The sequence below is a fragment of the Onychomys torridus genome, chromosome 7 (genome assembly GCF_903995425.1).
Source record: "Onychomys torridus chromosome 7, mOncTor1.1, whole genome shotgun sequence".
NCBI lineage: Eukaryota > Metazoa > Chordata > Mammalia > Rodentia > Cricetidae > Onychomys > Onychomys torridus.
The window spans coordinates 100,027,632-100,044,792 of NC_050449.1; the positions used below are offsets into that span (position 1 = coordinate 100,027,632).

At 37.8% G+C, this 17,161-nt stretch overlaps 1 protein-coding gene and 1 pseudogene across 7 annotated transcripts in view; one reads left to right on the forward strand and one right to left on the reverse strand.

Annotated features, from left to right (window-relative positions):
* The window catches only part of Dock3 (dedicator of cytokinesis 3), a 391,678-nt gene that overhangs the window by 157,884 nt on the left and 216,633 nt on the right, over positions 1-17,161 (reverse strand). For all 7 annotated transcript variants that reach the window (XM_036193576.1, XM_036193574.1, XM_036193572.1 and 4 more), the window contains exon 10: positions 4,318-4,399. In XM_036193576.1, the coding sequence (XP_036049469.1) occupies positions 4,318-4,399 (82 nt within the window). The remainder of the gene's footprint in view (positions 1-4,317; positions 4,400-17,161) is intronic.
* LOC118586900 lies at positions 13,101-13,937 on the forward strand (annotated as a pseudogene).

Below are 17,161 nucleotides of genomic sequence, written 5' to 3' on the forward strand. Positions count from 1 at the left end.
ACTTGAATAACATGTTACTTTAAAATTTTATTTTATTGATAGTATTCTTCTAGCTCTCAATTAGATCACCTAATAAATCAAGTATCTACAAAAGTTTCACAATGAAAATCATATTGTCTTCATCCATGGTTATTCTGTCATCATGCAAAGACATTTTGTAATGTAAGAAATAAATGTTCAGTGCAATTAAATGCATCAAAATATTAAAATCTCATTAATGACTAATATGATAAAAATTTATTCTGTACTAACTTTACATTCATCCCACTGTCCACAAGTCATTATTACACACTGGCCATATTTCCTGCAAATGAGATTAATTTGATCTTTGCAAAACCTTGATAGAAGATTTGGATCTAAATTTAGATATTTATTGTTATTATCTGTACCAAATTATAAGCCTGAAAATACTTTGTCTCTGTTTTCCAGTTATTTATGGAAGGGAGCATGTGTGCCATGGCATGCATATGAAGGTCAGAAGACAACTTCCACAAATCAGTTTTCTCCACCATGTGCGAGCTAGAATTCAAACTCAGGTCATCAGGCTTGACAGCATCTATCTACTGAGCCATCTTATTAGCCCTGAAAATAATTTTATTGGAAACTTGAAAGAGCTTCTTTTAAATAAACAAACCTAATCCCCAATCAGAAACTTTCCAACTAAAAAATTACAAAAATCTGTCTTAAAATCCATTTTAAAGTAACACATTTGCTATTTTTTTATTTAGAACATTTTACCAGTAATAGTAAAACTTCCACATATATTTCATATATCCTCCCTCCCTCCCTTCCTCTCTCCCTTATCTATCTATCTATCTATCTATCTATCTATCTATCTATCTATCTATCTATCTACCTACCTACCTACCTACCTACCTACCTACCTATCATCTATTTGGTTTCAGCTTTTTTTTTTGTTTTGGTTTCAGATTTTTCATCAGGCTATCATCCATTTGCAGGTTGCTTCCAGCCATTACTGTGATTTAGTGATGCCTGATGGCATGACCTTTGTCTTTCATGAGACAAGTTTTCCTTTCTAGGAAAGAGCCCCTCAGCTCCATTTCCTGTCCATCTTTCTTGTTTTGCTTGGTTTCACATGCTTGTCTCTTTTAATAAGGAAGGAAAAAAAGAGTGGCTTTGACTTTGGGTTAGCTTATAATGCAGAGTCACCATGTCTTGATTTATAGCCTTTTATTAGACTAGAATTAAGGTGAAACAAGCAAGTAACTTAAGGTACAAAATGTAAAGAGGCTCTCACTCTTGGGATCCTGTGTGTTGCTTATCTTACTCTGTCCTGCTGAATAACTCTGAACAGAACCAGGGAGACATTAAAAGGTAATATAGAAAGGTGAAATTGTAGTTTTGGATTCTAAATGGTTACAATTTATTGCCAAGTTCTTAAAAAAATAGTAACAATGAAATAAGTCAACAAGTTTATTATGTAACATAATTGGTATTTCTGGTATCACAAAGATAAACTTTTACATGAAAGTTATCTTTTAATATTGTATTTGACTCCATTTTGCAATTTCTCTAATTTAAAAATGGAATTTTAGGGGCTAGAGATGGCTCAGTGGTTAAGAGAACTCTGCTGTTCTTGCAGAGTTCAGTTCCCAGCACCTACAGGGCTGCTTACAAACATATGGAACTCCAGTTCCAGGGGATCTAAAGTCTTCTTCTTATCTCCACAGGTACCAGGCTTGCACATGGTGCATATATGTATGTGTGCAAAATGCTCACACATATAAAATAAATCTAAAAAAAATATAATAAAAATAAAATGAAGTTTTAAATGATATTTTCAAGGTAACATTATAATAAGATATACAATAGCTGGGTGGTAGTGGCATATGCCTTTAATTCCAGTACTTGGGAGGCAAAGGCAGGCAGATCTCTGTGAGTTTTAGGCCAGCCTGGTCTACAGAGTGAGTTTCAAGATAGCCAGAGCTGTTACACAGAGAAACCTTGTCTTGGAAAGCTAAGAAAAAAAATATACAATAAAAAACAGAAATTAGAAACAAAATATTTTCATGTTTTATATTCATTCTTAGGTTAAAATTTACATATTCCTGAAATATACAGGCGGTTTGGCACATTTTCAAATGATACAGTTCCATCTACATAGCCTAAATTAGTGTTAAGCCATAGTTCACAATGTCTAGCATCATTATCACCAGTGCTCCAGTGGGTAGCCACATATCCAGGAGTATATTAGGTAGCACAAATTGAACTCTATTTTTTTCTTAATGAGGACACAAAGTTGGGAGAGAATGGAATAGGTACAAATATGGAGGAGATCAGGGAAGGGGATGAATATGATAAAAACTAGCATGTATGGAATTCTTAGGAATTAATAAAAATATTATTTAAAACTTTGTAAATACTCCTCCAATAATACTGGGGAACTTTAAAAAACCCAGGGCTGACTACAAAGGAAACTGTACAGTAGTATATTTAACAGCTTTGTGCCTTCACACTATGGTAAAAGAGGAGCATATCATGAGTATTATGCACACTTTTTTTACTTGTACAGGTGATGCTACAGCTTTGGCCTTTGGGCTTGTATAAATAATTAAAGCGCTAAATAAAAATTTTGACTTACTGTAATTACATTCAAACATCTTCATAATTAAACTAATTTTTCAAGAGACAAAGAGCAGGCATTTATATCTAAGAATTCAACAGCAGCCGGGCGGTGGTGGCGCACGCCTGTAATCCCAGCACTCAGGAGGCAGAGGCAGGTGGAACTCTGTGAGTTCGAGATCAGCCTGGTCTACAGAGCTAGTCCAGGACAGGCTCCAAAGCTACAGAGAAACCCTGTCTCAAAAAACCAAAAAAAAAAAAAAAAAGAATTCAACAGCAGCAGCTTACTTATACATTTAGCTCTTGCAAATCTAGATAACAATCATCAACAATTTCTCTTGTTTTGCCAGAAAATACAAGGGAATCAAGATCTAGAAAAGCCTCTTTTTAACTGAGACATTCTCTTTCTGTTTTAGAAATGAAGTCTCAAAGAGACCTCAGTTGGGTACTCTCACTTCAAAAGTTCTTAGCTAACATAATCCCATTCCCTATAATCTAGATTCTTTCCTCTGTTGGATGCTGAATAGAGTGTATTGTTCTTTCCAGATTAGCCATTTTTATTTAATTCCCTCAATAATTGTCATGGGTTTGCTCTCTCTGTTCTTTCTTCTTACATTATCTCCTGAGGTTTCAATGATGAACTGAGACATGGACAAAACATTATTTGAGCTAGATTTGAAAATCGTCCTGTACAGCTGGTGCATTTTTTTCCTATATGGAACATTTTCAGTGAAGCTATTCCTGGGAAAGCAGTTTCTTATTCTGTAGCACCATCACTTGACATTTTGAAAGATTAAGTTGTAGTAAATGATCTGAAATCAGGTGAAGAAATATATAGTTAGCTTTCTAATAAAGTCACATATTAGATCTTCAGATAAATACCATTTGCATCAAGTCAGTTTTAAGATATCTCTCCACCTACTAGTCATAGGCTACATGTATTACACCTTCCTAAACTAATGAGGATTTTTGCTTTGTTCTGTTTTGGTTTTCCTAGCATCTTGCTAATCCTCTAGCCTCTACTTCCTAACTAGCTAGTTGTAACAGACATAAGCAAACTATGTCTAGCCAATGAATTCAATATATCTTAACTATCACTGAAATAGGACAAAGAATCTACAAGGGTTAAAGTGCTCTAAATTGTGACATACTCTTTTCTTCTTCTATAAATTAATGCAAATAAATAAAGGTGGATAATTTTTACTTAGTAAAAATAAATAAAGTTGATTTGGAAAACACAAAGACAGTGTAGTATTATGCGATTTAGTTTTCAATAAGCAGATTTGCCAAGCCTTCTGAAATGATGGCTTCATGGGTGGAAACCATGAGCCATAACATGGTTATTTGGAAAAATGTAAAGTATAGGTGAGACTAGAAAAAATCCCTCCATTTGGTATTTGAAAGAGGACTGGTTAGTTTAGATAAACTTACTGAAATGGTCCTCAACTGTAGATCTGGTAGATGATTTGGACATCAGAGATTTCATATGAAATAGCTTATAAAATCTATATTAGTAAGATTTTTTAAAATAAAAATTAATTTCAATTAAAAATCATTGTTAATTGAAGGTCCCTAAAAATATTTAATTAAAACTTGATGGAAACGTAAGTCAATCCCTATTCTCACAAGTGGAGGTGGGAGATAAGAATAGATGTTTGTTTCCAGAGTGACAATATCTACAAGCAGGCCCTTCGTTAGAGTCAACACATAAAGAGAAAGAGAATTCACACATACTGTAAAAAGGGCACACATTCGTTCTATCTTCTCAGGGTTCCTTGGCCCACCATTCTTGTTCAGTCTCACCAGAAACCGTTCACTGAAAGAAAAGAAAGGGAAGAATGTAAAGAACTATATATTCTATAACAAATTAAAAAGGCATGTACAGAAAAATCCCTAAATGCTTATCAAGTAGCTTATTGTAATAGGCAAGGATAAAACCATGTGCATTAGCACAAACACTTCATTATTATTTGTTATGCCAAGGAATTTGCAATGGATATTCTAAAACTTCTCACATATGTTGTTTATTTATTGGTTGTGGTTGTGTATCTAGTCTCTCTCAAGTTGTGAGCTCTTTGAGAGTATCAATGAACTTATACTCCTCCGTAAGTTCTCCTTAAAGAAGCTTGAGTCCGACTCTACACCTATCATAGCAGATATATTCCTTGATGTGAGCAGATCATTGTAAAAGTATGTATTGTACTACAGCTAAATGAAGCTAGATTATCCAGTTATATATCTTCCTATATTTAACTCTGGAGAATTATTTTAGGGCTTTCACTATTATATACTGTTTTTTAAACTTTACCTAAGTCTTTATAAGTATTTTTCTTCTTGCTGCAATGAGAACTTAAGAGACAGTAAATATTTTATTCTCAATTCACATAGACTATTTCTGTAGAAAATTATGGAATAAAACACATCAGAAACAGTATTTGCAACATTTGGAAAAATATTCCCTTGCTCTCTAATCTTCTCATCGCAGCTCAAAATCTCCTTCCTTCCCTTCCCCCCAAGGTTTCTTACCAACTGTAGCAGCAACACTAAGCCATGATTTAAAAAACAAAAACAAAAACTATGTGATTATAAAGTAAATGTACTTTCTTTATGTGCCCAGTTATACTCATTAAATGTATGTGATACTAGCAAAAGAATGGAATGAAAGTATTACACTTAGAATAATAAGATAATCCTACCAAATTTGATTAGCTTTTCATATATCTGTTTGTTCACCAAGTAAATAGTTATAAATTTCTGTGATGTTCTATGCTAAACATGGGATACAAATGTGAACAAGACGTATACAAGATACTTTTCTTTCACTAAGGTTTTATTCCTGGTAGATAATGAAATGTACATAACCAAATCTCAAAAGATTCAGGTCAGATATAAAGTTGAAATTCTTCATCTGAAAGAGTAAATGAGAATAAGAAAGGAATTCATAAGAATGAGAAGAGGCTTTGGTCAGAATCCTAAAAATACTGAGATGTAAGAAATAGGTAAAAGAAAAACTAACAACATAGATACATAGGGACAAACATCAACACAGAAGAAAAATAAGGACAAGAGGATGCTATTTCAGTCAAAGCCGTAGAGAATCACTTTAGCTAAGGACCAATGTTAGAAAAGTGTGATGACAGCCAAGCACTGGGTTAAGCTCCAGGAGTCAAGTTGAAGAGAGGGAGGAAGGATTATATGAGCAAAGGGGGTCAAGATTGTGGTGGTATTGTGTTCCCCCAAATATTGTGCACCCTAATAAACTTATCTGGGGTCAGAGACAGAACACTCACAATATTAAACACAGAGGATAGGCAGTGATAGCACACGCCTTTAATCCTAGCATTCCAGAGGTAGAGATCCCACTGGATCTCTGTGAGTTCAGGGCTACATTGGAAACAGACAAGCATGGTGACACATGTCTTTAATCCCAAGAAGTGAGCCTTTAATCCCAGGGAGTGATGGCAGAAAGCAGAAAGGTATATAAGCCATGAGGACCAGAAACTAGAAGCATTTGGCTGGTTAAGCTTTTAGGCTTTGAGCAGCACAGTTCAGCTAAGATTCATTTGAATAAGGACTCAGAGGCTTCCAGTCTGAGGAAACCGGATCAGCTGAGGAACTGGTGAAGTGAGGTAGCTGTGGCTTGTTCTGCTTCTCTGATCTTCCAGCACTCACCCCAATACCTGGCTCCAGGTTTGTTCTTATGCATAAGACCATTTAAGATTCATGCTACACAAGATCATGATGGGGAAACCCACACAAACAGTTAATCTGAGCTCATGGGAGCTCAGGAACTCTAGACCAACATCTGAGGAGCCTGCATGGGACCAACCTAGGCCCTCTGCATGTGGGTGATAGCTGTGTAGCTTGGTCTGTTTGTGGCCCCTAGCAGTGGGACCAGGATCTGTCCCTGGTGCATAAGCTGGCATTTTGGAACCTATTCCGTACGTTGGGATACCTCACTCAGCCTTGATGCAAGGGGGAGGAGCTTGGTCCTGCCTTAACTTGGTGTGCCAAGCTTTGCTGACTCCCATGGGAGGCCTTACCCTTTCTGAGGAGTGGATGGGGTGGGTATTGACGGGGGAGGGATCGGAACGAGAGGAGGAGGGGAAACTGTGGTTGGTATGCAAAATAAACTTTAAAAATTTAATAAAAAAGAATTGTGTGATGGTTCTGGGAGAGCTCCTTTGGAGACGGTGGAGAAGGATGGCTGTGTGAAGAGGAGGAATGGAGAGGGTCAAAGAGCACACCTGTACCTCTCTGAAAACATGGCTGCGGAACAGAAGTGACGCACTTTTAGTTAACAGTCCCATGGAGTAAGGAAGGTCTTCGTTAAATGAGAAGATAATGCACATGGATAAAGTCAAATAAATTTCAATAGTTATCAAGGTAGTTCAAAGAAATAAGCCTGGGGCTGGACAAATATCTCAGGGGTTAAGGTAAGGGCACTTGCTACTCTTCTAGAAGACACGAATTTGGTTCCCGCCCTAATGCTGAGTGGCTCACAATTGCCTATAACTCTAGTTTCAGATGATTTAACACCCTCTCCCTTTGCCAAGGGTACACATGGCCCACAGAGAGAGAAGACATTAGTTTAACAAATACTGAAGAATCCATATTAAAACAAACCTTGATCCTTATCTACAGCAATTAACTTGATTGGATCACATACTTAAATAGGTCAAATTACCAAATAACAAGAAAATAAAAGCGAAATACAGGATAAAAATAAGAGTCTTTTATCTTGTTGAAATCTGTGTTTTTATATTCAACATACAACTGAAAATGCTTTGTGGCCTGGGATTATTAAGAAGATATCCTAGGTCACAGGAATGATAAAGTAATCTTTATCCAGTGGGAACTATCTCCTTTTTGAAAAAGGACGCTAAGAAAATGAATGGATGGGGTCCTGACTGGGAGAAAATGTTTAAGAAATATTTATCTATAAAAGAGCTGCATTGAGACTATATAAAAATGCAACTCAATAATATGAAAAAATATGTTTAAAATGGAAAAGGGAGCTGAGGCGGGTCAGTGGTTTAAAGTGCTTGCCACATGCAAGTAAGAAGACCAACTTTAGATCTCAGAACCCACAGAAACGTGCCTCTTCTATTAACTCCAGCCCCGGAAGGCAAAAGAGAGGAGCAGGGAATCCCTGGAGCAACATGGCTAACTAGACTCTGCAAGGCTCTAAATTAATTGAGAGAGAGTCTGCCTCAAAAGAGAATAAAAGTAGAAAGCAACTGAGTAAGTTTCCCAACTGACATCAACCTCAGGCCTCCACATGTACATATGTGCATCCCTACATACAACCATGTCGACATACATGCAAGCGTACATAGATATTACATCCATAAACACATGAAAAAGACAAAGAACATCGAAAAAAGACTTGCATAGATCCTTTACCAAAGAATGCACAGGGATGGAAAGTGGGGAAATCATTAAATCTAGTTGCCAGCAACTGCTTACATTCTACTGAGTTTTAAAGGTGATTAGTCAAAACAGTCAAATTTATTCATGAGATTTAAAAAAAAAATTTTAAGAGCATCTCATTATATATCCCTGGCTGAATTGGAACTTGCTATGTAGACTAGGATGGTTGAATTCACAGAAATTCACTTGCCTCTGCCTCCAGAGTGTTAGAATTAAAAGACATGTACTATGCATGGCCCTACATATAGATTTTTATCAACATATTTACATAACAGCAACAGGTCATTCTTTCTCTTAAACAACAGGTGAAAACTCACTAATTTACTATTTGATGTCTTTCAAGAGAAAAGAGATAACTAGTATTTTTTCCTTTTTTTTGTTTTGTTGAGATAGGATCTTGTTAGCCTTACTGGATGGGTTGTAACTTGCTATGTAAATTGTGTTGATGTCCTCCTGCCTCTTACAGGTGCACACCACTATGTCCCTCCCCAGTTTTTCCTCTTTAGTGAACTATATTACAAGAAAACTCTACATGTAGTTGTCTTCATAATGATGAACTATGGAAGACACTATTTGAAATTACTTTAATTTCATATTATAAGATCAGTCTTACAAATTAATTCCATAATTTGAATCTGCGATGAGTCTAATGTATCTTAATTTTCTTTCTTTCTTTTTTTTCTTTTTTTTTTCCCCCAAGACAGGGTTTCTCTGTGTAGCTTTGCACCTTTCCTGGATCTTGATCTGTAGACCAGGCTGGCCTTGAACTCACAGAGATCCGCCTGCCTCTTGCCTCCCGAGTGCTGGGATTAAAGGCCTAATGTATCTTAATTTTAAGATCACTTGCTTTTATGAACATTATTAATTTCTGGGTGACCCTGCATTTCATATACTTCATTGCTGGCAATTCAAGCATCCTTACAGCGAACGCTTGTGCACAGAAGCAGAGCAAAATCTCTCATCCTAAAGGGCAATCTTTCTTAAAGACTAAGTTTTAGAAACAAGTGCAGATTCCTCATATAAAATCAGTTGAATTCTCCCAACTCTTTCAATTTAGGTTTTATGCTTCTCATCTGGTCCTCCCTGGAGATGGATGCCTGCCACTTAGCTATCTCTCTCACGATAACTGGCCAGGTGCTTGAAAACTGGCAAGTAGCCCCAAGGATATACTACATTGTATATCCTAACAGATTAGGAACTCTCTAACACTCCCTCATAGATTCATTTTCTAATTTAGATCACTTAGCTTTATTTTTCAAGTTCCTTAAGTTTTCCTGCTTTATGTTAAAGTAGAGAAAGCAAACATGCCCAAGGGGTTTGTTTCATAAAAGCTAATCAGAGTCCAGTGCCACAGTTCCCAGATATATTTTTATTTTCTGCTTTCCTCTCCTCTTCAACAAATCTTACTGCTCACCAACACAGGAAAAATTAAAGAACAGACTCACTTTGGTGGGATTGGAACATTTTTTGTAACTACAAACACAAAGGTCTTTCTACAGTTTTCCCTGCCCCTGCCTTTTTAATTTTTTTCAACAAATCTTCATTGACTTTTATCATGTTTTTAAAGTGTGGGATCCAGCATATCTTTTTCCAGAGTCTATCTGTTTGAATCTGCCTGATCCTCTCCTAAACTGGCCAGGCCTAGCCTGGGGTCAACACCCAGTGTGCTGGCTTTGCAGGTCATTGCTGCCTGCAGAGGAGCTTAACCTCTAGGAGACCAGCAGGACCCACCCTACCTGTCACTGACCCACAGGTCCCTGCTTCACTACACCAATCTCTCAATCCACCCAGATCTCCTACTTCCTTCTCCAAGGTCTAGTCTACTGAGTCTGTCTGACCCTCCCCTGTACACAACCTTCATAACCAGCCAGATCTAGTCTGAGCACCCCCCCCTTCTCCCATGTCCAATACCTAGGCCTAGTCTTTCCATTTCTACCTGCACAATAACCAATTTCTAGGCTTCCTCTGGGATCCAACCCTACCTACCTCCCAACCCACAGGTCATGCCAACTCCACAATCTCCCACGCCACACCCACCCGCTTTGCCTAGCTAGATCTATCCCCACATTCCAGGGTTAGACCAGAAGGCACATCCCATAATACCACACTTCAGTTCCTTCTGTCCATCGGACTTCTTCACCCCACCCAAGTTATTTCCTACCTCTAGGCCCAGCCTGCCTGTACACCTTCTTTTCTGCCCCAAACTACCCTTTATACATCATACAAAGGAAGTCCACATACTCAGATCTCATTGCAAATATTTGAACAATATGAAAGATCAAACCACTATCTTCTCTCCAAAACCTATTAGTACTGTAGAAATTTTTGCCAGCTCATTCCAAAATTCCTTCTATGAAGCCAGTATCACTAATCCCCAAACCAGGTAAAGACATAGCAACAAAAAAAGAAAACTATAGATCAGTATCTCTGATGAACTTGCAATACTTGCAAACAGAACACAGACATATAAAAAAGATTATCCATCATGGTCAAGTTTATTTATCTCTGAAATACAGGGATGGCTCACTAGATACAAGTCAATAAATATAATAAACCACATAATCAGACTTAAAGACAAAATCATATGATCATCTCAATGGAGGCAGAAAAGCCTTTGACAAAATCCAATATGCCTTCACGATAAAAATCCTAGAGAATACAGTTCTAAAAGAAACATATTTCAACATAATAAATGTTATATACCCACAGCCAACTTCAGAAACAGGAAAAACTATCTCAAAATTTATATGGAACTACAAAAGACCCCAGAAAGCCAAAACAATCGTGAAGTTAAAAAAAATAAACAAAACAATGCTAGAGGGATGTCCATTCCTGATCTTAAGACACATTATAAAACCATAGTAATAAAAAACAAACAGTTCTGGCCTAAAAACAGACAAGTAGATCAATGCAACAAAATTCAAGATCTGAACTAAACAAGAGTACACATAACTTCAGCTGTTAAATGTTTGACAAAGATGCCCTATGCCTCTGCTCAAAAAAATGTATCTTTAACAGATGGTGCTGGAAAAATTGGTTATCTATATTCAGAAGAATAAATCAGATCTATATCTATCACTCGGCATGAAAATTAACTCCAAATGCATCAAAGACCTAAATGTGAAACCCAAAACACTGAAATTACTAGAAGAAAACAAGCAATATCCTGCATGATGCAAGTGTAGTAAAGAACTTTCTGAGCATGATTCAATTCAGCAGGTGCCTTAATTCAGCTGTTAAAGACAGAGTCTTAACCTTTATTACACATTGGAATCATATAAGTTCTCTTGATTTAATTGCCCAGGGGTGAGGGGCTGGAGAGATGGCTCTTCCAGAGGACCCTGGTTCAATTCTCAGCACCCACATGGCAGCTCATAACTGTTTGTAACTCCAGTTCCATGGCAAAACACTAACGCACATAAAAAAAAAATTAAAAAAAAATTAATGATCCTGGGGAATGGCAGGGTATTGGGAAATGAAATTAATGCACAGAAAAGGTCAAGGTTACTGGTATAAAAGGTCAAGGTTACTGGTATAAGCTCTGTAATCCTAGCATTTGAAAGATAGAGGCAGGAAGAGGGCTAGTTAGAGGTAAGTCTGAACTATTGTCTTAGTTAGGGTTTCTATTGCTGTCAAGAGTCACCATGACCACAGCAACTCTTACAAAGGAAACATTTAATTGGAGCTGACTTACAGTTCAGAGGTTTAGTCCATTATCACCATGGCAGAAACATGGTGGCATGCAGGCAAACGTGGGGCTGGAGAAAGAGCTGAGAGTTCTACATGTTGATCTGCAAGCAACTGGAAGTGAACTAAACTAACTGTCTCACACAGGGCATAGCTTGAGCATATAAGACACACTTCCTCTAACAAGGCCACACCCACTCCAACAAGGCCATACCTTCTAATAGTGCTACTCTCCATGTACATTCAAACCCATGAGTCTATGGGGCTATACCTATTCAAACCACTATCGATATGTAGTGAGAACTTGTTGTAACAACAGTAAAAGAGAAACAAAAACCATTTATCTAAAACCTGTTCATTTAAACCTGTCTTCTCCTTTTGTATTATCCTTATAAGTAATAGATTCAGCAGTCACCCAATGGTCATTCTTGCTACTCCTCATACTTTTAATGAAATGCCTTTTGGACATGTATCTTTATGGCCATTTCTTATATTTTTGGTTGTGAGCCTAGCTTTTAACATATGAGCCATCTCTCTAGCCCTTTATGGACATTTCTAATGCCTATCTTTTTTTTTTTTTTTGCCAGAGCTGAGGATCGAACCCAGGGCCTTGTGCTTGCTAGGCAAGCGCTCTACCACTGAGCTAAATCCCCAACTCCTCTAATGCCTATCTTATAAGCTATTAGTATGCATTTGTCTTTCTAAACATGTTGTCATGTAATTTACTTACAGTAATACATACAATTTTAAGGATGTGACTGTTAAGTTTTCCTTATGGAATTACCATGCAAACCATGATACAGAATGCTACTGGCACTCTAACACTTCCTCTCTCACCTCCACCCCTGTGATATTCCTAGTAAATACCCAGGCATTTAGAAATGGGATACAGACCAGTTTTCGTTAGGCTTACCTACTCTTAAACCTGATATAAATGAGATCATTTGTATGTGTCATTTGAGATCTGGCATGTTTTATAACATAACGCTTTCAAGATTCATCCTTGTTATAGGCATCAATACTTTATTCTTTTTTATTGTTGGTGAGTATTACATTATGAGAATATACTCCAATTATTTACTCATTCTCCTACTTATATTTTTGGGTATTATAAGCTTTCATTAGACATTCTTGTTTAAATATTTTTATGAATCTATATCTTATTTTCCTTGGGTTTACCTGGGAAGGAAATGTAGTCAGGCATACTTAACTCTACTAAGAACTTGTCCAAGGAAGGTGAGCACTGAGGCAAACAGTGGTAGGGCACAAGGAGTGGCATTGTGGGAGGGCAGTGGACATTGGTCACAGCACCCACCAAGGCTGTTGGTGCTTGTGGCCAGCAAACAGCATGCAGCACCTGTAGGCAGGGCCTCTAGTGTGGTGCAGGGCTCTAAAGCATGGAGGGGTTTCAGTACAGGTGGACCAACTCTCCCACAGGTTGGCAGCCTTGCTGGTTTATTCTAGACAGTAGAATCTTTTCCTACTAACATTCACAGGATGATGTCTTCAAAGGAAGTATAAAGATGGAAATTTGTGATATTAAAGCCCATTCAACAGACAATACAAGAATAAAACTAATCATTCCAGGAAAGCAGCATTTCTACATGCCCCTAAGAAACAAGGTGGCTGGTTGCCCATGGGAGCTCCAAAGCATGTTTGTCTGACAACAGGACTAAAAAGGAAAAAGAAATGTGAAACTAGTATATCTTTGAAAACCAAAATGTCTGAACTTCGCCTATACTGTGACGTCCTAATAGAGTAGGTTCATCCAGGAAATTGTTCACCATGCTAAGTCTCATTTATGAGTGATGCCTCTTCCCTGCTTAGTGCCACCTTTAACACATTCATCACAACAACCAAGGACTGTATGAAGGCAGCAAATGCCAAGTTTAAACCTGACCCGTTTAATGGCCTCATCTGGATCCCTTGGTTTCACTGATTTCTCCTTCTGTACAGATGAAGCGTTATCAGCCACTCCAGTTCTTGCAGTTCAAAGAGTAGCAGCTACTCTATCAACAGACCAGCGTCTGCCCTTCCCCGACTTTCTCAGTAACACCAAAAACCTACTTGGACAGAATATTGTGATGATATTCCCTTTGAAGACCAAGATAGACCTCTTCCCTGTTCAGAAAACATACTTGATTGTGATTCAGCATCAGCAACCATTCCTGAAGAAAGCAAACTTGATGGCCAAGACACAATCAGAACCTCTTTTACCCTCTTCATATGTCTAGCTTCCTTTCAATATTGCTATGCAAAAGCTTCTGCGATTAAACTAATTATAGAAGGTAGTTTTTCACTTTCCTTAGGATTTCTCTGCACTTTATAGAATATTGTTAAAAAATAAAGCCTAAATACTTTTGAAGTGTATTTTATCTCTCTACAGTTTGTTCACAAGAGTATTTTCCTAGTAACTTCAAAGTATGAATGTACATTTTTTTAAAACAAATGATGGTATAACATTTTGATATTTTTCTACAAAACTATAAGGGACTGACAGCTTTGTCAGTGTACATTGCAGCTTATTAAAATAAAATCTTGCTGGGCAGTGGTCACACCTTTAATCTCAGCACTTGGGAGGCAGAGCCAGACAAATCTCTGTGAGTTCGAGGCCAGTCTGGTCTACAGAGTGAGATCCAGGACAGGCACCAAAACTGCACAGAGAAACCCTGTCTTGAACTACCCCCGCTTCAAAAGGTTTGTTTGACAGAATTGTGATATACGGAACTTGTGCATGGACCAAGGTCACTTCATCCCAGCTTAAAATGAGTCATGATAGCAGTTTGATGGTGATTATATCATATTCTTTTAATCTAAATATCTTTGGTCCAAATACTATGACATATTGAGCATTTTCTAAAAAAGTATACCCTCTGTCCTTCATATGAGAAGTTGACATTACTGATTTGTCAATACCAACTGTCAGGTTACAATATTTAATTCTTATTTATTTACTTAAAACCCCTTTAAGACCCACCAAATTTAAGATGTATATGCATTGTTGCTATTTATTTTGTTCTACAAGAGACAAGTATCACAGTGATCTTGTTAACTTATAACAGAGACATACATGGCTTAAAAATAATTGTCCAGGGCTAGAGAGATGGCTCAGTGGTTAAGAGCATTGGCTGTTCTTCCAGAGGATCCGGGTTCAATTCCCAGCACCCACATGGCAGCTCACAACTGTCTATAACTCCGGTTCTAGGGGATCTGGCATCTTCACACAGACATACATGCTGGCAAAATACCAATACACATAAAATAAAAATAAATAAGTTATAAAAAATTGTCCAACCTCAGCCTCTAGACATCATATAAGCACCCTTTAGATCCACACTACATAAGGGACCCATATGACATGTAACAATGACTGTGCCAGGTTCTTTCTTAAATCTCAATCATACATTCTCTATCATCTCAACTTCAATATCCATGACCTGTTACAGTGACCTGTGCTGTGGAATATTCCTTTACACTGTGTGAATATATGTTGCCGTAATTGGTTTAGTAAAGAAGCTGACTGGCCAATAGCTGAACAGAATAAGGTTAGGCAGGAGAGCCAGACTAGGAGAATGCTGGGAGGAGGTGGGGTGGAGTCACCAGCCAGGTGCAGAGGGAGCAGGTGATTTCCATGTCATGCTAGTAAAGGTGCCATCATGTGGCAGAGTATAAATAAGAAGTATGGGTTAACTTAAAATGTAAGAGTTAGAAATAAGCCTGAGATATTGGCTGAGCATTTGTAATTAATACAAGCCTCAATGTGTTTATTTGAGAGCATCTAAGGGACAGGTAAACTCTGCCTATGGACCTGTCTGCAAGACACACTGGTACAATAGTGGCACAAATGTTATGTTAACCAATTACTTTGTAGATTTAAGACCACTCCATCAGATGTATCCCACACTTGACACTGCTAAAGGGGCCCAAAACCTTAGACTAGATAGGTCATGAGCTTAAACAGTGGCTCTTAACTTTTCTAATGCTGTGATCCTTTAAAACAATTCCTCCTGTTGTGGTGACCCCCAACCATAAAATTATTTTTTGTTGCTACTTAATTACTGTAATTTTGCTACTGCTATGAGCTGCAATGTAAATAATCTGTATTTTCTGATGGTCTTAGGCAACCCCTATGAAAGGATCATATGAAAAGGTCATATGAAAGGGTCACAACCCACAAGTTGGGAACCACTTGTCTAGAGGAAAACCTACTACTGTTATTCTGATAAAGAAACATAGCAATAAAATGACTCCTCATGACATACTGCTATATCCATAGATCAGTGCATCACTCAACCCTCATCAGAGAGCTTCTTGCAGTAGGTGGGAATTAACACAAAGACTCACACCTGGACAATGTGCAGAGCGTGAGATACTTTGGAGAACTCAGTCCTAAATGGGATGTCTTTATCAAAGCCTTCCCCTCAAGGGTCAAGGATTTATGTGGAAGTGGAGGCAGAAAATTTGTAAGAGCCAGAGGTGATGGCTAACTCCAAGGAAACAGTGTCTTCCAGATACAAAAGGACTATGCACATATGAACTTACAGAGACTATGGCAGCACATCCATGAATGGCACAGGTTCAACCAAATGGGGTCCGAGCATTTCGTGGGGAAAAGGGACATATGCTTCCACCTCTAACCAAGAAGCTCTCTGCAACTGATACCTGCTGCTGGCAAAGAAAAACACAGTTTTCTCCAGTAGAATCATACTGGGTATATTAATCACTCAGGGCAGGCCCCATGAGTAGTTGACAAACATAAAATAAACTCAATGGTATTTCTGCAGACCTTTTGTCTCCTTTTGCATTGGACATTTTTTTGTCTTAATGGTCTTTTGCTTGTTTATTTATTTTCATTTTTGTGGGGTTTTCCTATGAATGTGTTTCTTATTTGTTTGGTTTGGTTTATTTGAGATAGGCTCTGTCTGTGTAACAGCCCTGGCTGTCCTGGAACTTGCTTTGTAGACAGAGATCCTTCTGCCTCTGTCTCCTGTGTGCTGGGATTAAAGGCGTGTGCTACCACACCTGGATGCTCTTGTTTGTTGTTATGCTATGTTATAAATGTACCTGCAGTGGGAAAGAAGTTCAGTCACAGACAGAAGACTCAATTGGAACTCCAGCTGACAACCTCAACTTCCCTAGTTGCTTTTTGCTGGATATTGTTAAACAATTGATTTAATATATCTCTATCTGCTACTATTTGTACTTATACTTGAAAACCTCACTGTAGAGGACACTTGACTCTGCCTAGAATTCTCTCTACTGGGAATCCAGTTGGTTATTGCTAGATGTTTTAAGCCCCCAATTTAATGATATTACCTTTCTGCTTGTGGTAGTTTGAAAGAAAAAGGCCCTCATAGGGAGTGGCACTATTAGGAGGTGTGGTCTTGTTGAAGGAAGTGTGTTACTATGGTGTGAGCTTTGAGGTCTCCTATGTTGAAGCTATGCCCAATGACATAGT